Here is a 23,469-nt window from a genome sequence, read left to right on the forward strand (position 1 = left end):
GCTTTATTGTAATAGTTCATGTAATTCTAAAAGTAAAGCACAAGGGGGTGCTAAAAATTCACTTTGGAGCATAGTTAGTTACGGAAAACACACTATTTCTACATCTCTAGTCACCAGGTCTTGGCTTGAGATTTATTTGCCTCCAGAATTCATTTTTAATTCTCAGTTCTGTGACTCACATTGTTCCTGCATTGTTGCTCAATCTTTTTTAGGAAGTTGCTTTGTGAAAGTCAGTAGGTAGCCAGCAATTCCTTGGATGTCAGTTTCATGATTAATTTAATGTCCTATAGTTAGTCTCAGCTGCAGTAGCATCCCAATAGTACATTTGAACTAGTTTTTCTCTTAAGGAGAAAGAAACCCCTGGTTCTCATGACCCATAAGTGCTAACGCATCTGAAGCAATTACTGCCTTGTTTGAGATCTGTGTGCTTTTATCTCTTGGTGCACGTGTTTGACTCTAAAATAAATTTTGTGTTGTAAGCATGTTGGCTCTTATTTTATCCACTGATGCAGTTATTCTGAGACTTTTTAAAAATACTTAATTTTAATTAATCTCCCTTCTTATAACTTGTATTCTAGAGTAATACTTTTTAAAATGAATGTGACATAAAAGGTTATAAACCTGTTTACAGTCTGATTCTGGGCTTCTGCCCTACCAGTGTCATACATAATCCCAGCTGTCACCAGTAGAAGACTGAGAAATTTCAAATATTTTATTAATAGAAATCTTTATCTTGTGAAAATTCCAACTGTGGGGCTCTGCAAAACTAATAGTTTTCTCTTAATTTACCAGTGTATTTAGTGCTTAATGATCATGCTGTGTAGACAGAGGTTTTTGGGCTTCAGTGGTTATCTTCCAAAACTTTCCTGTATTGTCTTAGATAACTAATTATGCTACCTTGATATTTGCATTAATTAAATAAAATTTTTTAAGGGCAGCCACTGAAATTATGGATCTAAGGCTGTTGTGAGGAGAGGTCCTAGTTGTTGGGACAGTGTAAGAGTGAAATACTGTTCAGTTGCTCCTTTCCTGTTCCCCTGTCTGTGAACATAAATATCGCTACTGAAGACACTTCGCTTCTTATGCCTTATTTTAAAATGTCATTTTGTATAAAGGAACATTTTTCAAGGTACTAAATGAGTGTCTTAAGGTCAGAATTTATAAATATCTTTGTTGTCTGTGCTTTGGAAAACTGTGCTTTTTCCCACCCCCAACCTCTAAACATAAATAGCGTCAGGATAACTTCCTCTAGATAGAGGTTACACTTATTTTTGTGGCTAAATGCTAGACAAAACTGCCCTTATATATACATCCCCCTTGAGGCACACAGAAGTTAAGAGAATTTCTCCTGGGCAATCATGGCTTCTCTGAGCCACATTGTAAACATCATTTAAGCAGTTTAACATATGAACTAATCATTTGTAAACGTGCCCTGTTTCTAGAAGACATTTGGTGTCTTAACAGTTAGCTATATGAAGAAAATTAGTACTTTTTAAGCATGAAGAAAAGAGGCAGCTTGTTGGGGTTAGTATTCAATTAAATTTAAGATATTTATTTGTAAGGTTAATTATCATAGTAACTCTTGTATTGAATCCATTTAAGAAATAACACAGGTCTAGATCCACAAAGAGGCAGAGGCACCTAAATCCATTTACATTACAAAAACATTTAGGCACCATTGAGATCTTCAACCCCTGCTCGCTGCCGTCTAATCCTGTAGTTGCCTAAATTCATTAGGCATCTATATTTCCGCTGGTGGGAATGCACAGTGGATGGATATAAAGAGAGGTGCAACATGGTCAAATCAATAGGGTAGGAAAATGGTCCATTCAGCAGCATATTGAATGGATATGAGTGGGGCAAGATTGCATTTGTCAAGACCAGATAAAAGGATCTTGCAGTAATTGCAACATGGTATGATGAGAGCCTGGATGAGAATTTTATTTGTATGGATGGAAAGGAAAGTCTGTATCTTAAGATATTATGCAGAAAGAATCTGCGAGACTTGGACATAAAGAGATGTTCACTTTGAAGATGACACCGAGGTGACTGTCAGGATGGTGGTGTTGTCCAGTGATTGAGAAAGAAGGTAACGGGAAAGACATGGGGGAAGATTAAGATCTGCTTTAGCTGTGTTGAGCTTCAGCTGACAGCTAGACATCCACAAGGAGATGTCAGAGAGACCAGCTGAGATTTTAGTTTGGACAGAAGGAGACAGGTCTTGAGCAGAGAGGTGGGTTTATGAGTGCTCAGCAGAGATATGGTAATTGAATTTGTGTTTGCAGATGAAATTATCCAGAGATAGGATGCAAAGGGAGAAGTGAAGGGGCGCAAGGACAGAGCCTTGTGGAACCCTCACAGAAAGATGGAAGAGGGATGAGGAAGATCTGCTGAAGGAGCGATTAGGAGAACAAGGAGAGGGGAGAGTGATGTAAGCCAAAGAAGGACAGCATTTCAAGGAGAGCATGGTTGACTGTGTAGAAGGTGGGTGACAGATAGAGGATGAGGATGGAGAACAAGTTCTTAGCTTAGGTTAGGACATGGTCATTAGAGAATTTGGCAGAAGTGATTTCAGTGGAGTGCTGGGGCTGAAACCAGTCTGTGATGGATTTCGAGGAGAGGCACTTCAGACAATAGTTATAGACAGCTCATTCTGTGATCTTAGAGTTGAAAGGGAGAAGGGAAATGGGCAGGAGTTGAAGCAAGTGGGGTCAAGGATGGGTGTTGTTTAAGATGGGAGAGACTAAGTCATGCTTGAGTTATGGGGGTGGAAGGAAGAACCAGAGGAGCATGAAAGGTTAAGAAGAAGAAGAAGAAGGGAGGGGATGAAATGATGGGATGGGATCACTGAGGCAATTGGAGAGGATAGAGCAGGAAAATAGATGAGAAACTTCTGCCTCTGTGACAGGGGACAAAGAAGAGAGGGTTGTAGGAGGGGAAGAGAAGGCAAGCCAAGGGAAGTGTGAGGGTCACGTCACATTTTAGCAATTTTCTCTTGGAAGAAATCGGCGAGATTCTGTGAGGAGAGAAGTGGAAGCAGGCTGGGGCCGTCAGGGGCTACTGGAATATAAATAATAAATTGGTAAAAATAAACAGCTGAAATTCATTTTTACTAGATAGTTGGCATCCCAATAAAATTAGAAGAAACAGTTCAGATCACAAGTGCATAAAATTGCAGTATAGATTTTCGTGGAATGTTCTTTCAATGTGTGACTATTCTTTAACTTTTGTATATGTGTAATCCCTTGGCCACATTGCAGAGCTGTATTAAAAGCTGTCTTACTTTACATACCCTTTTGCCTGAGGCCTGCCAGCATTACAGGATCCCAATAATAGTGTTAACCACACATGTTTTTCAGATACAGTAGGCCTTGTAAAATCTACATGATCTCTCTTTTCCATATGTGCCACGTTTGAAGTTCATAAATATTGGAATGATTGCGTTGCTCTTAAACCTTGACCTTTTGCTTTGTTTTTTCTTCCACAGGTATTCGTGGAAACACTAGACAAATGTTTTGAAAATGTCTGTGAACTGGATTTAATTTTCCATGTAGACAAGGTATTGTGCTGAGCTACTATAATATCAGTTGAACCAAACGTTCTTCTTGACAAGAAACATTTGGTCCTGAATCTGACAGAGTGTATAACAAGCCTATCCTTGTTGTTGGTGAAATCTTGTCAGTTTCTATCAAGTTATTTTTAAAGTGCAAAAAGTGTGCTGGAACATGTCTTTAATTAAATTCATTAGTACATTTACTTAGGAGGTGTCTGCAATGTAACTGTGTGTATAAATGCAAAACCTGAGACACCAGAATATTGTTCTTCTGATGAGGGAAGCTGATGGTTCCAAGAAATATTTTCGCCCAGGTTTCTTTTTTAATGATATGTTACTCAGAATTGACATTAACTTTGGATTTTAGCATCCCAAATCCAGCAATTGCCTTTCACATATTTTATTATGAACATATAACTCAGAAATGAAGTTAGTATACTGGGGGTGGGATGGATTCTGTACTGAACCCCGTAATACATATTAATGTCTTTTCTCATGTTTAAATAGAAGGTTCTGTGTGAACTCCCAGCTAGATGGTATAATTGACTTATTTATTGGTCTGGTATAGGGACATGCTGTTACTAATGCAGTCTGTCATTTACAAGGACACTGTCAACTTCTGACTACAAGTAACATCTAAAATGACTGTAGTTGAGAGAGATTGGAGGAAAATGGTTATTCCTCTCAATTTTTTCATTGTGTTTACTTTGTGCATATATCTGTTCTGTGTGTGCAGTCATTTCCCCCTCTTTGTGAGAGTTTTTCACATCTCAACAGAGCAAGAAAAACATTAAAGGGAAATGTGATATTGATGCAGCAAAAACTGGAAAGAGGAAGAAGGGCAAGTGTACTACCTGAAACTCACCTTTTGAAGCTGAATAGCTGATTGCAAGTTGACTGCATCCTTCTTAAAGAAAGAATGCTTACCTGTTGACACTGATCACTGAAAATTTCAATAGATCTGTGTTGGTGTTTGAACTGATTTGATACTCCTGAAAAGTTCATTAAAATTTCACAGTAATAAATTAATTGTGCTTTCCCCATCCCAAAAGAGAAGTTGGTTTTGCTCCTAAAATTTAATTTTTTTGATTATGCTGATAATATTGAGATTGCAAACAGTGATAGACAAATATTTTATTATAACCTTGTGGGTTTCTCTTTATGACAAAACAGTTTTTTCATCAAATAAAGTAACTGAATCTAGACAGAATCCACTAATGGCTTAGGCCAATATTTTCAAACCTGCAGCCTAAAATTAGGCCCTTAATTCCATAGTTAAGCAAAAGTGGCCTTATTTATTTTTTTCCGAAGATGAAAAATCAGGACACTTCTGCTAAGTGGCCTAACTTAAGGCCTGCAGGTTTGAAAATACTGGCATTAATCTCTACAGTTCTTGGATTGTATTGTGACCATTTTCAAGATAGTGCAATGAACAAGGTTACCAGGATTATAACCGTCTCATTTGAGCTACTCTGGCTATTAGGTTTTTTTCAGTGGATTTGTAACTGGTCCATAAAGACGTATTAAAGGAACTGGCACATGAAATTACAAGTCCAATAGCAAGGATTTTTAATGAATCTGTAAACATGGAGGTCATACTCTATGACTGAAGAATTGCTAATATGGTTTTTAAGAAAGGGGAAAAAATGTGATCCAGGAAACTGCAGGCCTGTTATTTTGTATGCAAGGTCTTGGAACAAATTTTGAAAAAGAAAGTAGTTAAAGACATAGAGGTTAATGATAATTGGAATAAAACACAACATGGTTTTACAAAAAGGCAGATCGTGTCAGACCAACCTGATATCTTTCTTTGAGACGATAACTGATTTTTTTAGACAAAGGAAATGCAGTAGATCTAATCTACCAGGATTTCTGCAAGGCATTTGATACAGTTCCACATGGGAAATTATTAGTTAAATTGGAGAGCTAGGGATTAAGAATTGAAATATGAGAATATGAATGCAAAATGAAATACGAGAATTGAAAGGTGGATAAGGAACGGGTTAACGGGGAGACTACAGTTGTCATACTTAAAGGTCAACTGTCAGGCTGGAGGGAGGTTACAAGTGGAGTTCCTCAGGGATCGGTCTTGCAACCATTCTTATTTAACATTTTTATTACTGACATTGGCACAAAAAGTGGGAGTGTGCTAATACCATTTGCAGATGACACAGAGTTGGGCAGTGTTGCCAATATGGAGGAGTACCAGAATATCATAGAAGAAGATCTGGATGACCTTGTAAACTGGAGGAATAGAAATGGGATGAAATTTAACAGTGCAAAGTGCAAGGTCATGCATTCAGGGACTAACAACAAGAATTTTTGCTGTCAGCTGGAGACTGAGCAGTTGGAAGTGACAGAGAAGAAGAAATTCCTGGGTGTATTGGTTGATCACAGGATGACTTTAAGCCACCATTGTGATGTGGCTGTGACAAAGGCTAATGCAGTCCTAGGATGCATCAGGAGAGGTATTTCCAGTAGAGACATGGAAATATTACTATCATTATACAAAGCACTGGTGAGACCTCATCTGGAATACTGTGTGCAATTCTGGTCTCCCATATTTAAGAAAGAAGAATTCAAACTGATACAGGGTGCAGAGAAGGGCTGCTAGAATTATTCAAGGAATGGAAACCTTCCCTTGTGAGAGGAAGCTCAAGGAGCGTGGCTTGTTTAGCCTAATAAAAAGAAGACTGAGGGGGCGATACGATTGCTCTCTATAAATAGATCAGAGTAATAAATACCAGGGAGGGAGGGAGGGGGAGGAGTTATTTAAGTTAAGCGCCAATATGGAGACACGAACAAATGGATATAAACAGCCATCAATAAATTTAGGCTCGAAATAACACGGAAGTTTCTAACCATCAGAGGAGTGAAGTTTTGGAACAGCCTCCTAAGAGGATTAGTGGGGGCAAAAAACCTAACTGGCTTCAAGACTGAGCTTGATAAATATATGGAGGGGATGGTATGATGTGACTGCCTACAATGGCATGTGGCCCATTGGCGACTGCCAGTATCAAAAATCCCCAGTGGCTGGAAATGGGACACTAGATGGGGAGGGCTCAGAATTATTTCCCAGGTATCTGCCTCGTGGATCTTGCCCACGTGCTCAGGATCTAACTGATTGCCATATTTGGAGTTGGGAAGGAATTTTCTCCCAGGTCAGATTGGCAGAGACCCTGGGGTTTTCTCGCCGCCTTCAGCACCATAGGGCATGGGTCACTTGCAGGTTTAAACTAGTGTAAATGGTGAATTCTCTGTAACTTAAAGTCTTTAAACCATGATTTGAAGACTTCAGTAACTCAGCCAGAGGTTAGGGGGTCTATTACAGGAGTTGGATGGGTGAGGTTCTGTGGCCTGCAATGTGCAGGAGGTTAGGCTAGATGATCACAATGCTCCTTTCTGATCTTACAGTGAATAAGTTTGAGACTCATTTTAAACTGTAATGTGGCATCCAGAGCTTCTGTCTAAGTGTAGATAAAGTCTATTCAGCCATTTGTAATTTATGAACCGTAGGCTATGTCTATACTACAAGTGCTGCAGCTTTGCCACTGTAGTGTAGATGCTTCCTACACTGACGAAGGGGTTTTTTCCATTGATAGTGTAATTAATCCACCTCTCTGAGAGGTAGTAGCTAGGTCAAAAGAAGAATTCTGCCAGAGCAAAGTGGAAGTATTTTCCCAAAGCTGGATTTACACTTGGCATTTATGCTAGTGCTGACTGATTTCTCTCTTTTTTTTTAGTTTAATTTTTAAAATAACAGACTCTGATGCATGGCAGGCAAGATGGTGACAGTAATATTTGTAAAGAGAAAATACAATAGTGCAAATCTACAAGTGGCAATGGAAAACGGTAATATTTGTACTTAAGAGCCTTAGTGAAGGATGGAAGAAATATTCCATAATTTATTTCTTCATTGTATAAGATCGGTCTGAAAATTTTACTCCTTACTCATTGAGGAAAAGGAGCCAGATTACCATTTATCGCCCACCATATTGTGTGTGTACTATACATAGAGAAACCAGAAAAGCAGTGATCAAGTCTCATAGAATTTCACAAAAATCTGATATATAAACTACTTTTGCTTATTAAATGTTTGTTAAACAATGTAAAAATATAGCTTTTATGCATAAACTATATTTTAGTTTATTCAGGCTATAATTTGAATAACTTACAGTTTTAAACTTTTATCTTACAATTATTGTGCATATTTTTAAAATTAAGGACCTTCTACATCCTTGTTTGGACAGCTTTTTCCTCCCCCAATTGGCATATCTGATGTGAGATAGGGTGAGAAAGGAATGTAAACTTGTCTGCAAGGTATTTTATGATCACAACTCTGCAAAAGAACCTTTTGTTTCTTGGTTAATGAAGGATGATTGGCGTTTACATACTGCAGAGCGTCTGCCTACTGTTGAGATAAAAACACGTTCATCATGTACTGTCTCCTCCTCCAAGGCTAACCAAATCCAACATTGCTCTTGTTGCCTCTCACACTGTAGCTCCTCAGTCGTCTTAGCCATAGCTCTAGGAACTATAGCATTTTTTTGAGTGAGGCCTTCGTTAGTAATGAATATGCTACGATTTCCCCATAATGTTTTTTGCCTTTATGAAAATGACCACCACTTACTTTTTGGTGCAAAAACATTGTTCAGAGCTACTTTTGTAACTAAGAAATTTTCACTTTTTGAGCAATGGCCAACAGTGTCTAAATTCAAAAAACTCCTTTCCATCTGAATGAAATTGCGTTGTTTGAAAAAAATTTAATTTTCATTCCCGGTTGATCCTATTTAATAAAGTGACACGTTATGTTGTGGGAGAGGGAGGGGGGAAAGGAGTCCTGTGAGAAAGAGAAATCAGTTTTTGCAGATTTTCAGCAAAATGTTCAGAACATCTAATTTTGTGGTAAATATTTCACAGTGTTAGGCGATGGATCAGTTTTCTCTCCTCATTTTGGTATAAGCCTTTTTAGTCATGTGCTTCTCTTACTGAAATTGTGCATTTATATAGTGCAATAAACTATTTCCTTGTCTAAATGAATAAAAACTACTGGGGGAGGAGGGGGGATTGTTCTTTTTCTTTCTTCCGCTTTAATTAGTTTGAATGATCTAGATAATATATTAAAGCCAAAATAACACTTTCCCCCCTTTTTTAATTCTGAATCTGGAAGGTGCTGAATTAATCTAGGTACAAGCCAGTATTGGAGGAGTGACACCCCTTTTTTTCTCCACCCTTAGTTTACTCTTTCTAGGCCGGTTCTGTTGGCTGTGTTACAAGGCATATGTACAGTGTGCACATCCTTTCCAGGGGAAATAATCCACCCTAATAAGGATTTTTTTTAATCATTTCCCTTGATGTTTGATAGTCTGACTCTTAAAACTCTGCAGCAGAGGCACGTGAGGGAAGAGAGCTGTTCATTCTTCTCTGAATGTGTTTATCATGTTTCAGTTGAAATAGACTAACAAACTAGTTTTCAATACTGTTCTTTAGACTATTCCTTCAAAGTGGTAGCACAAAAACAGGAATTGTGGTGGTTCTTTTTAGATCAGTACGTAAGTGCCTCACACTTTGCTATCTCATTATACTTTGTCTCTGTTTGCTTCTTTCTTTGATCTGTCGCCATAACTGGGAAATGTTACAAATAGCCAAAATGATGAAAGAAGCATGCTTTGATGTGCCAGATTGCTTGCACGTCACACTCTTTAACTCTCTACAAATGTTATCAAATGTTGGTTGTCTTTACAGTTACTATGGCGTTGAAATACTGCACATTACTAAATATATAGCCAAGATTAATTCACGTATGGAAACTATTTTTCCTGAAACCAGGACATAAGCATAGAATACATCTGAATCAATGTGGATAACTCAAAGAATTGTTAATGTAGTAATAGTGGGCTGATTCCACAATTTAGGGCTCAGAGATTTAAATGTTTTTCATCAGCACTTTCATCTTCAAAATGGCTTTTATTTTTGAACTATCAAGATGATTTTGTTGGCACTTTTACTCTTTTTGAAACTGCCTCCTGCATCTTTGCAGCTACATGTATGGTAAATGTTTTAAATACATATTCTGGAACGTTTTCACCATGTGAATTTTCTAAATTGGAGCAAAGAAAAGCAATGAATAGGGCAGGTTTTCCCCCCGGGTCTTCCCTCGTCTTTTAAACATCCCACGTAGTTACAATTTTTTATGGTTCAAGTTCATTGAACCTACATCTGTTATATTACTTATCCGTTTCTGAGAATGTAATCAAATTTTCTTGAGAACTTAGAGGTAGTTAGAATAACTTTGCCATAAATTGGTGAAGAGAGTAGGCCACACTACTTAGATGGTGTGTGTTACACACTTAAACTGTGTTTCAAACAGTATCTTAAAAAACAATTTGTCTAATTTTGAAAATGCTTACTGGAGAGGCACAAAATTATTTGATTTATAATACCTGGGACAATCTGAAAATTCAGACTCTCTTGGGAATTAGCAATGTTAACTGTAAATACGTATAATTTATTTAAAAAATTAAATTATTAGTAAATGTAGCATTGTAGCAGTTGCAAACCACAAAAATTTAATATTCTGCTTGAGTCGTTTTGGAGGATGTCATGTTGAGAAATGTAACTTTTGTCCTAGAAGTTGTTAAAGCATCTGCAATGGACAATGTTCTCTTAAGTACGTGTTTCACATAAATGAATGACTTCAGGAAACAAATGCCATAAGATGGATTTAAAGGTGAACAGAATACAGCAATGGGACTGAACTTCATTTTGATAGATTTATTTCCATAAGTTTTCATTTCTAAAGAGGCTTGATCAGTTTTCCATTTAATTATCACCCAAAACAACTCTTGTGGCAAAGTAATGGTTTAGCAATCTCTCAAGAAGAAAAGAGTAACCTTGAATCCAGTAATAAACTATTTTCGGGGGTTAGGAGGGCAAGAACAATCTTAGTCAGATATTTTCTAGGATTAGACTGAACATCTAAAGTCTGCAGGCGCAGTTGTAGCTGTTTCAGTCCCAGGATATTAGAGAGAAAAGATGGTTCAGGAAAAAAATTAACCACGAAATCCTTAACAAACTTCAGATCCACCATAATCTCTCCACTGCTGAGAGGACAGCCATGCAGTCCTTGAGATCTAACCACCAGATAATGATCAAACTAGCAGACAAAGGGGGTGCCATTGTAGTCCTCAACCGTGATGACAACGTTAACAAGGCCAACAGACTACTCTCCGGCACAACCTATGATAAAGAACTTAAAAAAGACCCCACACTACAGTTTACCCAGGAGCTTTAGGATACCATCAAAACCTTCCCCAGACAACACCAAGAGAGAGTCTACAAACTCATCCCCCACAAACCCATTCTAGAGATCTTCTGCTTCCCAAGGTACCCAAACAAGGGAACCCGGATAAATCCATCATATCTGGCCATGGCACTCTTACTAATGGAATATCAGGGCTCATAGAAACTGACCTCACACCACTCACCCCACAAAGGGCCAGCATCCTCCAGGACACAACTGACTTCCTTCACAAATTCAGCAATATTAACCTTGATAAGAACACCATCCTTGCCACCATGGATGTCATTTGCCCATACACAATGATGGAATCGCTGTCTGCCTCAGATATTTACAAGACAATGGGCAGTCCTCATATCTACCCCCAAATACATTGCCAAACTCATCCATTTCATCCTCACTCATGACAATTTTATATACAGCAACATACACTTTTTTTTCAAACCATGGGAACAGCCATGGGTACTAGGATGATTCCCCAATATGCTAGCCTCTTCATGGGCCTCTTTGAAGAAGAAATTCTGCACCGATACACCATGAAACCAAAGATATACCTGAAATACATCAATGATATTTTCATCCTCTGCACAGATTGGTTAAACTCCCTCATAGATTTCCACCACAACTTCAACAACCACCATTCATCCATTAAACTCTCTCTGGAACACTCCCACACTAGCATCAACTTCCTGGACACCACAATTGACTTCAGCAGTAGAGCCCTGTAGACAACCGTATACAAAAAACCCACAGAACACAATGTCTACCTTCATGGATGCAGTAGCCACCCCAAGAAATCTGTGATGCCACAGCGTGTGCTACAGGATGTAAATCTTGGCACATTATGGCTGCCTTTGTCTGATGGGGACACTCCACCAGAGAAGTAGATCATGTCATGGAATGGGCCACCCAAATGCCCTGAGAGAGCCTGCTTCAATACAGAGATAAGACCCCCTCTGACCACATGCCCCTGTTTGTCGCCTGCCACCCCACACTTGAGCCCATGCAGGGTTACAGCCCTTACTCAGTGGGTACTGCATCCTGTGGGAGGCCTTTCCTGAACTCCCACTTCTGGATTTCAGGCAGCCCCCTGGCCTTTCCACACTCATCATCAAAAGCAAGCTCCCCACAGACTGGGACATATCAGTTCAAAGTGGCTTCAGGCCCTGTCAGAACAACAGATGCAAAACCTGCAGAAATATCTCCACTGCTACAATGATCGGCACTCCCCCACACACACAACACACCTTCCACACATTCTACATGTGCCTATCACAACATGTGATATACCTCATCCAGTCCATTGAATGCCCCAATAACAATTATGTGGGTGAAACCAGACAATCGCTGCGTGCTTGAGCGAGCATACACAGGAAAATCATGAAAGACAAAAAAACCTTATCACTTGTGGGCAAACACTTTTCACAAAGCGATCACTCTGTGTCTGACCTATCAGTCCTCATCTTCAAAGGAAACATGCACAACACTATCAAAAGACAAGCCTGGGAGCTTAAATTCATTATTTTGCTAGATTCTAAAAATCATGTACTGAACAAAGACACTGGATGTATGGTTTACTACTATAATCTATAACCCGCTAACCCCCTCTTTTTGTTTTATGACTGCAGAGGTGTTAAAGGGCCACTTTACAGTGTGTGCTAACTGCTTATGCTAAACAATCTGTTCCACCTTGCATTTTGCTTTTTTGTTTCCCAGACCTGAAGAAGAGCTCTGTGTGGCTCAAAATCTTGTCTCTCTCACCAACAGAAATTGATCCAATAAAAGATATTAACTCAACTTCCTTGTCTAGCTGAAGTCTACTTCCCTTAATCCTGCCTGGTTTGTTACGGAATGAAAGTTATCTGGTTATTTTAGCTTAAACTGATATATTTTTTATTTCATACCAAAAAACTGCCTGTCGAAGGTGCTCATTGCTCTTATGTATGTTTCTGAACAATGTTTTTAATCCCATAAATGCTCCCTTCTTAAAAACATTAGTGTACCTGGTATTAATTGGCACCCTTGTTGGCAGTCTCTGCAGAAAAGACTAAAAAGGGAATGGAGACTAGTGTTCCCACTTATTCCGGTGTTAGTCATCAAACAGGCAGTGCTGATGATCTCGCTGTGTGGACTTTGGACTCATGTCAACTTTTTCTGGACCCTACAATTTTTAAAAGGCTGTTTAGATATTACCCAGAAATATAAATTTTCTGTAAGTGGTGTAGTTGGCACCTTAACACTCAGACAGTATTTTGCTGATTAAAATAAATATTGTTTTGTGATCTTTCTTAGGTCCATAACATTCTCGCTGAGATGGTCATGGGTGGAATGGTTTTGGAGACCAACATGAATGAAATTGTCACTCAAATTGATGCACAAAATAAACTGGAGAAATCTGAGGTAAGGCTGAGAGACTCTATAATGACCTTTAACTTAAAGCATGATCATAATATCTGCATGATATGCAACCTGTGCTGTTTGTCCTTCAATACCATCCGAGATACAGCTGCTTGCTTATAGTGCTAAAAATTGACACTGCACATTTAGTATGTGGTACGTTTCATCTTCTGTGATAACTGCATAGAATAGTAGCTAATTATTCTTTTGTTACTTTTATCAAACAAAGCCACATCTGCCATTGGTATCAGTGTGCATTGGTAGTCCTTTAAATTTCTTTCACTCAAGACCTCTGGCTTCTTGTTTTTTGTTTGTTTGTTTTTTCATGATGGAACCCAATACTGGCTGTAGAACTTAAGGGAAAAAATATATATACCTATCTCCGAACAAGATTGTAAAGTGTTAAATAAGTGGGAGTGTATTCGGTGTCATAGTAATACTGCAACACAAAATGATAAACTGGGGTGGAAGTGGGAGGGTAATTATGCATTTAAAGCCCAATCCTGGTCCCATTTAACAGCTGGGAGTTCTGCCATTATTTGCAGCGATAAGAGTTTGTCTACACGAACAATTTGACTGCAGAACCTGGGATCTGAAGCTACCCCACACAACCCTGCCATAGTCTCACTATTTTTGTGCATCCTGCTGATGCGCACAGTTTGTTAGAGCACTTTGAGCTCGTCCCAGTTCAAAGAGGAATATCGATTAAAGCGCAGTAATGAACTGTTCAGGCATGTCAGCAGGCTACGCATGGACAGCGAGACTGCAGTAGGCAAGTGCTGGCTAGATTCTACTTTTCAGTTTGCCACAGTCTAACTGTTCATGCAGACAAACCCTAAGATTTGGTCTTCAGTGTACCTTCAAATAGGAAGATTGCATTCTGTATGTACAATGGCCAGATAAATTTGAGTAGGCAAATGTGCTCAAATTTATACTTATGGCTATCACCAATTCACTGGCAGGATATAACTGTAGTTTAAATAAATTCAGTGCCAAGTGTTTGATTCTGCAGAACTTGATATCTAATTGGCTTAGTTTAGTACTGCTGAATTTAATTTGCAGTGGGGAGAATGCGAGAAGTAATATAACTGTGACATAAAATGTTATGATCTTTATATATTGTGTCACTTGCAGCGTAAACCAGCAATATGTTAGCTAAACCTCCTTGGCTGATCCTTGTTTGTGAGAGGCGATAATCCTGTGTCTGACCAATTTATCCTTTTCTGGAAGCTCATTGCTATCGTTCAAATTGGGAAAACACTGCAAATTTAATAGTTTCCATTTTAACAAATATTTTTATTACATCTACCAAATTAAGTGAGAAAAGAGCTCTGAAGCTATGTTATGTCCAGCTATTTATACTGTTACTCCTAATTCGTAATCTGGCATAGCAACCGTTTCAGTCTGTCTGTGCCTCTGATTTTCCATTTTGCACCACTTCTTAGTCGCTTCAAGAAGCAGCACAGCACTGACTGAGAAACACACAAGTTGACAATGATATGATACTGTTTATGCCAATGTGTGCCCAATAATAAATTATAGAATTTTAATAAGATGCCCAAAATGCCGTTTAACTTTCTGACAAAGTATTGATCTTGCCCAAGTAAATGTTGTTTGTTTTTCCCCCTTATAAAATAAGGTAAGATCTATCTGAGTAACTTCTTTACATATTTTTCTATGATGGGTACAGCAAGACAATAACCTAAGGTTTAAGAGGCACAATTTCTTAAGATTACTATGTCATGGTGTTTGAAGAACTTCTTTAAGCTCTGCCTAAATACACTAGTTAAGGTATTTATTCACTAACTTGTTAATTCTGTTGCTAAATCAGCCAGAGAACAGTCTTCTGATTACTCATCTCAAATCTGTCAGTTGAGTGCAGTGAGCCCTATTAATTATTGTTTCCCACTACCTCATCTGCAAGTTAACTACTTTTTTCTTAATATGATGCCTGAAATACAAAACTAATTGGTAGAAAAATACAAACAAGTAATTAATTTGGCTCATAGGAAGTTTGGCTCCATATATTAGCCACATAGCAGTTTTGCCTGTTGTATAGAGCAATGAATTATAGAAGGTAAAATTATAGTAGTAGTAAACTGAAATACTTGGTGACTGGGATGGAGTGGATAGCTTCACAATCTGCTCTTCATTAATGCAGATTTTGAGTACAGTTACTGTTTCTTTTTCAGCTCTGACAGTTAATATAATATTATGATACTCTAGAGTCCATGGTGAATGTTTACTCAGTCAATTCATTAGTCATTTGTTACATGTATACCTAATCTTCATTTCTTCCCAGATCACTATTTCTTCTCCTGTTTCCTTTTTGACTAAAGGTATTGTGTCTCAGCTCATTTTCCCAAAGGTGAACTGACAAGATACAAACCTTAAACTGAAACATATATCTACGTGGTATATATTAAAGTTCTTTTGTAGCAGACAACTTTTAGAAACCAGTGGATCTTGTCATTTTGATAACCTTTGATTGAAACAACATTAGAAATAAATGAACAAAAGCTCTCCAGAGGCTGTTTTCAATGGGATCTTGTACTTCATACTCGTAAAATTACCAAGGCTTCCAAACACTTTACAGCTCTTGACTTTTAGTATGGTTTCCATCTATTAGAAATGCTTGGATCCAGAAAGTAGTTGTATGAAAGATAAGCTGCTTTTCCTTTTGCAGCTAAAATGGCAAATTTCATGAAATATATTTAGCCTACATCTTCAGAAATTACCTACATTTCACTTAAATTTTAATATAAAGTGGGTGGATAGGTGTGGGGTTCAGTTTTGGGTTCAGTTTCAATAGAATAAAATGCAAGATGATTATATGTAGATTTTGTCTGCCTTACCGTTGTATGTCATAAACATTTGAACAGTTAAGCTGCTCCAATTTTTTTTTATTGGATTTCAGTTGAAATTTAACATGAAGAATTAAACATGTGTTTATTGCATTCACAAATGTGAGTAACAAACTCCTTTATCAAACCAAAGACTGCTTAGCCAGGGCCCTTGGCAGAATAATAGCACTTTGCATTGTTGTGATGGAGTCTTAGGTTTGATTTCTGGCTATAATCCTTTGTCACCTGGACTATGAGAATATGAGGCAATATGCCCCTTTCTGGAGGGAGGGGAAGTGTGTCGCGTGCGCTTCATTGCTGACACATGTGACTACAGAGCAGCATTGTTGGTCCCTGAATGGATTCCTGGTCAATCCCTCTGAACCAAAAACATTACTGTGATTTGGGATTAAGGGAGGGAAGCTTGGGAGAAGATCATTGGGATGCTATCAGGTCCACAGCTAAAACTGGGCTACTTGTGTTCTATTTGGGGTGTTAAGATGGGTGTGAATTTAGTCTTACTTTTAAGTTGGACCTCATTTTTCCAAACCTCCTGATCTTTTCTAGCTCTTTCCATTCTTCTCTCTTACAGACCTTTATCTTTCAGTCTCCCAGACAGGACAGGTAGACACAGGTATTGCTGACTTTGAGAAAAAATGTATTTTTAACAAAAAGGGAAAGCAAAATGATGTCAAAGGCAATAAATTATTTAGGCCAGACTCAAAAATTATGTGTTAATATACCCATGCCAGTCCTTGTAGCCTACTTTTTGTGCTACTTTCTTCTTGTAGTTCCCTCATCTTTTCTTGGCCAGAGTGTATTTTACTAGCTTGTCATTTACTTCATATGTTCTTTATTTTATTTTATTTTTCTTCCTACATTGTAGAATTTAACTTTGGGTTTTTTTATGTCAGCATTTAAATTACAAAAATTGTGGAACTTTTTTAATTAAAAAATATTAATCTGAATAACAGTTGAGCACACAAATAGCTGACATTACTAGTGCAGTGTCACGTGGTTGAAAAACTTACTCTAAGTGTATGGTCAGGAACATTCTACCGATGAGAGCCTTAACATAGTTAGTGTTAGCTCTAATGGTACAGCTTCCAAACTCAGTATTTCAAATTAAAAATCAGAACCTTTATGCTCTTGCATTGGAGTGAAATTTTAGAACAAGTTGCACATAAACAACAAAGCATTTTTGTTTTAAAAGTTTAATCCCAAATAAATACTGAATAATCCATAGAATTTAAAATTATAGAGGTGAAATGTAAAGATGACCTACAGATGTTATAATTGGCTTTTTAAGGTTTAAGTTATTGTGCTAAATGTCACTAATGAATAGGGTCAAAGGACAGTCGGCACATAATGAACTTCAAATGTATATTTTTCTCCTTTTGCAAGTGCTGATGTCCAGAGAAGTTGTGGATCATTGGCTCCTTCTTCAGGAGACACTCTGGTATTTTCACCGGGAGTCTTATGGAGCAACAGCCAGCGATCCAAGTCAGATATGAACAAAAGAATTTGGAAAAGGACAAGGAAGTGTACATTTTAAGTTCAGAATGTGCCGACTGCCCCTTTGACCCTGGTTATTTGAAACATTAAGTACAACACAGTAATTTAAATGTCAATGTGCATTAGTTGTAGAATACCTTTGAAATAAATCTGCTTTTTAAAATGATTTTTTAAAGAATATTTCAACAAGTATAGCTTATCTGAAGTCAGGTTTTACTATTCTGCATTTTAAGGCTTAGTGTAAAAATATTTTATATGGTAAGAACATATTTTACTTGAATTTGAAACTTCTTGTATTATATGAAGGAAGTAATCTAAACAAATTACCATCCTCATCCTCAAGTCACTGAAAATAAGCCATATTTCACTATGTAAGAAAGAGGAGCTAATTTTTCAATAGTTTTTGGCATATTGCTACTTTTTTTGTTTTCTGTTGTGTTCGCAGGTTCTGTTTTTTATTTTTGGGTCTGGCAATTTAAAGAAAAAACAATCAAACAAAAAATCATTCCCATCCATTACTATCTTTGTGATTCAAGTGCTTGAAATTTCTAAGAGTATGTCTAAGTCTTCTATCTGTTTGGCCTCATTTTGATATACCTGCAGACTTCATTTTGTTTTTTCTCTAATTCTGTTCATTTATCTAACCTCATGAGCAGAGAACATGATCATTCCTTTTTATTCTGTATTGCATCCTTTCATCCTATTCATAACCCTGCTGCTTTGAAATCATACTTCCTCTGGGAAGAGGAGTTGGTATAAAACACCAGCAGCAGTGATATCCAAGTACATTCCAATGCATATGGAAAAGACCAGTTTCTCTAGCAGGGTTTCAGCCTTCATTAATTCATTTTCAAGTAAGCTTCATATTTTTGTCCCTCCTTTTTACTATAACAGTTAGCTTGTGGAGCTGTTGGAAGGGCAGCCTAAATATTTATCCATTTGTCTAGTAAGAAGCATACATGAATATTACCTAAACTTTCAAAAGCACCAGTAATCTGTTCCTGTGTACTTGAGATCTTTTAAAAAATGTGAATAAAATCAACATTTCTAGGGTTATCTTCATGTAACACATTATACCAGGATTATCAGGAAAGAATATTGTGACATATAACTACCATATTAACAAAATAATGACCTCAAATTATACCTACCATATTTAGTATTTAAGTGAATTGAAATTTCTCATTTGATAAATAGAAGAACATTTTCTGTTCATGCTACTCAACGGAATGTGCTAGCTTTGATCTCAGGCAAAACAGCCATATTATTTAAAGTTTCTTATGTGGCATTGATAATTCATGTTGAAGCCACAAGCCTTTAAGTATACTATCAGATTTACAAACATTCTTGCAGTGGCTGTGAATAAAGTATTAACATGTCAGGTGTTTCAGGATTAGTGTACAACATTTTTTAACAGTGAAATGGAGAATACAAAGCAGCTAGGGGGAAAATACGGTGTTTGGTTCATTGTAATAACAGCTATATGCAAGTTCATACCGTACTTCTAAAACTTCATGAACATGCTTGAAAAATGTCATTTTCACTTGCTTAGGTCATTTTGCTTGCTGTGAACCTTCATAATTCACTGCATGATCAAGGCTTGCCACTTAGTTTTTTAAAGTGTTATAATTTTTCCTTCGCCACCCTAACTTTTCTTCTAAAGTATTGAATAATAAAAATAGTTGAAAGCTATACTGTGCAATATTACAGTAACTACTTTCTCATCAGGTACCTGCCACAAACCTTTTATGAACAAATTGAATTTGAAGTATTTCTTGTGATTCCTTTTTTCCTTCATAAATTAAATTTTCTCTTGGCAGCAGGAATTACAGAAAAATAGCAGAATTGATCACCAGTTTACTACTTGACATACTAAACATTGATAAGTCTGCTGATGCATTCAATATATAATAACTTAATACAAACACAAACTACTTTTACTGCGGATTACTTTTTTTTGTTACTGTAATACCTTTTGTCAGATATTTTTTTATTAGACCTCTTAATCTAAAAATCTGTTCAGTGTGTCTTAGAAGTACTGTATGACTTTGTCTTGTGCTTATAAAATTGTGAGAATGGTTGTGCTAAAAGGGCATTGCAGTATGTAAATGCGACATATGTCAAATCACAAATCCATTTAATAAAGAGGAGGACTTTAGGAGAAAAGGGAGTGGTGGCTTGAGAATGTCTACGCTCTAGTGTATGAAGATGAATCCTTATCTTTCACTCTGGAAACTGTTTCACTTGCAGGCAGAAAAGAGGCAATCTGAAATGCCATAGTCCTTCTATCATGGATATTCTTTGATCTTAAACCAAAATTGTCATAGATGAAGTTTAGTTAAAAGTGTAGTGTTGTATTTTTGATTTTATTTTAATTATTTTATTTTTTGGGTGTCAATTATGGTATTTTAAATAATTCTCAATTATGTCTTCATTTTCTTGGGGTGGGAGTCAGGGACTGTAAGCCTATGTAAAGAGGATAGCTGCAGGTAGGTAAAAATAATGGCCAGTTATGTTCAAGTTTTTATTTGTCCATTCAAAAAAGAAAAATTATCCTTCATTAAATTAGAGTAAATTTTTGCCTGAACCCTAATCTGCATTAAATTAGGGTACGGGATCTCCATCCTAGTCACCTAGAAAGACATCTGTGTTTTAAATTGCCACCCATGTCTGTCTATGTGGACCACGTGCATTATTTATAGTATTTTGCTCGTTTCCCATTGTTTACGTTTTGAATTGTATAATTCATTGCTTTTGTTGTTGCTTTAACAGTATTTACATCTTCTGTATGGAAAACAGTTTACATTGTCCTATTCTTGGAATTGCTCAAAGGATTTTTCTCCGGCAACTCAATATTGTATTTAAAAGAGAGAGAAATCAAGTTAGAGGAGGAAATTCACATTTTCTTTGGCATCTTGTAAAACTTTCTGAACAGTTATTTGTGTATTAATACAGATGTTGCAAGACTCGCAAATGAAAAAGGAGGTTTTACAATCAATTTCTTGTTGCATTATCTCATTGCATTATGTTTTTTTAAAGGCAAACCACAATAAAAAAGGTAGTGCTGTGCTTGGCAGTGCTCTTGTGTGATGTATAAAGTGAGCCTCAAGGGTTTTTTTAAAAAATTTCTACTTGTGAGTTTTTATATTAGTAATACCAGGTCTTGACTTCTGCTCTCATGGAGTTGAGATGATGGTGACAGTTTTCCAGCTACAAGAGGGAAGTCAGGGTACAGTACTTCTGGTATTCTTTTTAGGTGAGGTTCTGTACTGTGCCTCAGCCCATGAAGTGGCTTCAAGCTTTCCCAGTTCTGGTGTACTTCATGTTCCCCAGCACCATTTAGACAGCCAGGGTGGGGATGGGGCACCAATTAAGTTACAGCAGCATGGCCGGCTTCCTGTGTGCTGCAGCACTGCCTGGAATCTCTAGTGTTACAGTACCACCCCTGATATGCCCTTCTCAACCTGGCATGCCTCTTATGCCAGTGTTTGTGAGGGGTCCACAGAAGACACTCACAGCTATCTGCCTCAACCCTGATCCTCCTGTGGCTGGATCCGAAAGTTTAAGAGCCCGTTTGCACTGCACTAACCCTTCCACGGGGCATAAAAAGTCCAGAGAAGTGAGAATTTCATCTTAGGTTTTTCTGTCTTTTGTATAAAAACAAAATTGTATAGGGTTGGGGAAAATCTTAGATCAACTTTAGTCCTTGTAAAAGAACGGTAGAGAGAAAAAATACTGTTCCACTTTGTAGTCCGTCTTTAAATCTGGATATTGCGTAGCAATATCTAATGAATTGTTGCATATCTGTGGGGTTTTTGTTCACCACTGCAAGCTGATACCACAGATGTCACATGCACCTTAGCCCAACTACTGTAAATACTACAAACTATCTTTTAAAAACATTATACATTACATGTAGAGACTGTACTTTGAGCAGTAATTAATTACAGAAAATACTATTATGAACAAGTATGAATCAGATGTCTCCAGAAAACCACCATTCTTTCTTGCCATGTTGCTCACTCAGAATTCAGGGTCCTTACCCAGTTTAGAATAAAATCTTAGATATCTTCCATCTCCAAATGTTTAATCTTTTGTTTATTGGAATAGCTTTTACATTTTTTTTCTTGCCGTTTGTTTATATTAGCTCATTACTTAAGTCCCCCAAGTATAAATATTGTACAGGAATATTGCTTTCTAAGATCGTTAGTTCTGAGAATTGCCTATGTAAATTTAATTTAAAAAAATTGTTAATGTATTAAGCACTATGTTAAGCCTCGATAGACAAGTTTTAATGTTCTTAATCTAGAGAATATTAAATTTAAATCTCTATCTTTCCAAATACCTTTTGCTTTTTAAAACCATTTTGCAGACTTTTAAAAAAGTAATATTAGTGAGAGTAGCCAGCAGCCTATCTAACACTCTAGCTGCTTTTGGGTCTCTTTCCTGTGTTGTAAACCTGAAATACTGACACAGGTAAATTCTACATATGTTTCAGCAAGACAGTCAGTCTTGTTCTCACATTCTACATCTGACCATACATGTGCAATGAGTTGTTTTATTAAGGGGGAAAGTTATGGTGTTTAAAATAAGTTTTAGCTTTTCTGCACACTAGTAAATACAATGGTGATTTGATTCTAGTTTCTATCTTTAAATAATTCTTTATGCTTTTCAATTAGGAACACCTGTATTTAGAAACTAATAATGGAGAGAGGTTCTCTGTATCCCATAGGGCTCTGAGTTGGAAATTAGTCAGTATTTCTACTACAAATCCTTGTTTTCAAGGGATACAACTTGTCATTTGGCCATACAAAAAATCTACAGGGTAATAATGCTTGGCATAAAAAACTTAACTCATGAGCACTTTTCCCCCTTAAATATTAAAGGGGAAAAAATCAGCATAGTTAGTAAGTGGGCAGAAGAAATTCAAATGATTCATGCTTTGTTTTGCATTCCATTGAAAATGTTAGGCCCCGCTTTTCAGAATTGCATGCACGTAATTGCTGTGATTGTGTGCAGTTGTGTACATTCCAGTACTACATTTTTGTTGGTGGTGGTGCAGTTCTAAAAATATGGGCCTTTGATCCTAAATGTATTTTATGTATTTTTCAAGTCATTACTTTTTAAAAGAAATACTAGAATAAATCGTTAGAAAACCAGCTACTGTGCAAAAAACTTTTAAAATAAAGAGTTGTATGGGTTTTTTGCCCCTTGTACAGACTTGGGATCAGATCATTAGTTTGCTGTAAATTGGTATAGCTGCATAGAAGTTTGCAGAGCTATGTCAGTTTACACCAGCTGAGGATCTAGCCCGTGGTCTGGCATGGCAGCAACTTTGTCTAAATGGCAGTACTAGAATAAAATTAGTTGTAAAATGTTCTTTTATTTTACAGATTAATGAGTGACTTTAACTGATTAAAGACCAGAGCAGAGGAAATTAACACTAAATACAATTGTTTAATGTTTGACTTGACTCAAGCCAATAAAATTAAGCTATGACTGTTAATGTCTCGGTATTCTTAGGAATTGCAGGTGTCTCAATGATTTGAGATTATGGATCATGTAAGTGGCTTTAGGATCAGTACAAGTTAAAGACAGTATGTTAGCTTCAGCTATATCTCAGTGTGGTGGTTTTACAACGTAAATATTACTTAGCCTGGTTTCCTCTGGTCCTTCCCTACTCCCATATACTTTTCATCAAATTGACACAGCGTGTTTCCATAATATTTTAGACGTTGTGTGAACTGTTTTCTCTTTCTGGTTTAGTATTTCCAAATAACCCATTTCATTCCAACCCAAACTACCATCTGGTCTTTCTAATCTCATAACCGTGCGAACAATTTAAATGTTACTGTTGTCTG

At 37.1% G+C, this 23,469-nt stretch overlaps 1 protein-coding gene across 2 annotated transcripts in view; it reads left to right on the plus strand.

Annotated features, from left to right (window-relative positions):
• Positions 1-23,469, plus strand: part of AP3S1 (adaptor related protein complex 3 subunit sigma 1) — a 41,566-nt gene that overhangs the window by 17,237 nt on the left and 860 nt on the right. The window contains exons 4-6 of one of the 2 annotated variants that reach the window (XM_074952987.1): positions 3,488-3,559; positions 13,146-13,253; positions 16,686-16,727. In XM_074952987.1, coding sequence (XP_074809088.1) covers positions 3,488-3,559; positions 13,146-13,253; positions 16,686-16,721 — 216 coding nt within the window. In that variant the 3' untranslated portion in view covers positions 16,722-16,727. The remainder of the gene's footprint in view (positions 1-3,487; positions 3,560-13,145; positions 13,254-16,685; positions 16,728-23,469) is intronic. The other variant, XM_074952986.1, reaches the window with a different exon arrangement.

This window comes from Natator depressus, chromosome 5 (assembly GCF_965152275.1).
Source record: "Natator depressus isolate rNatDep1 chromosome 5, rNatDep2.hap1, whole genome shotgun sequence".
Classification (NCBI taxonomy): domain Eukaryota; kingdom Metazoa; phylum Chordata; order Testudines; family Cheloniidae; genus Natator; species Natator depressus.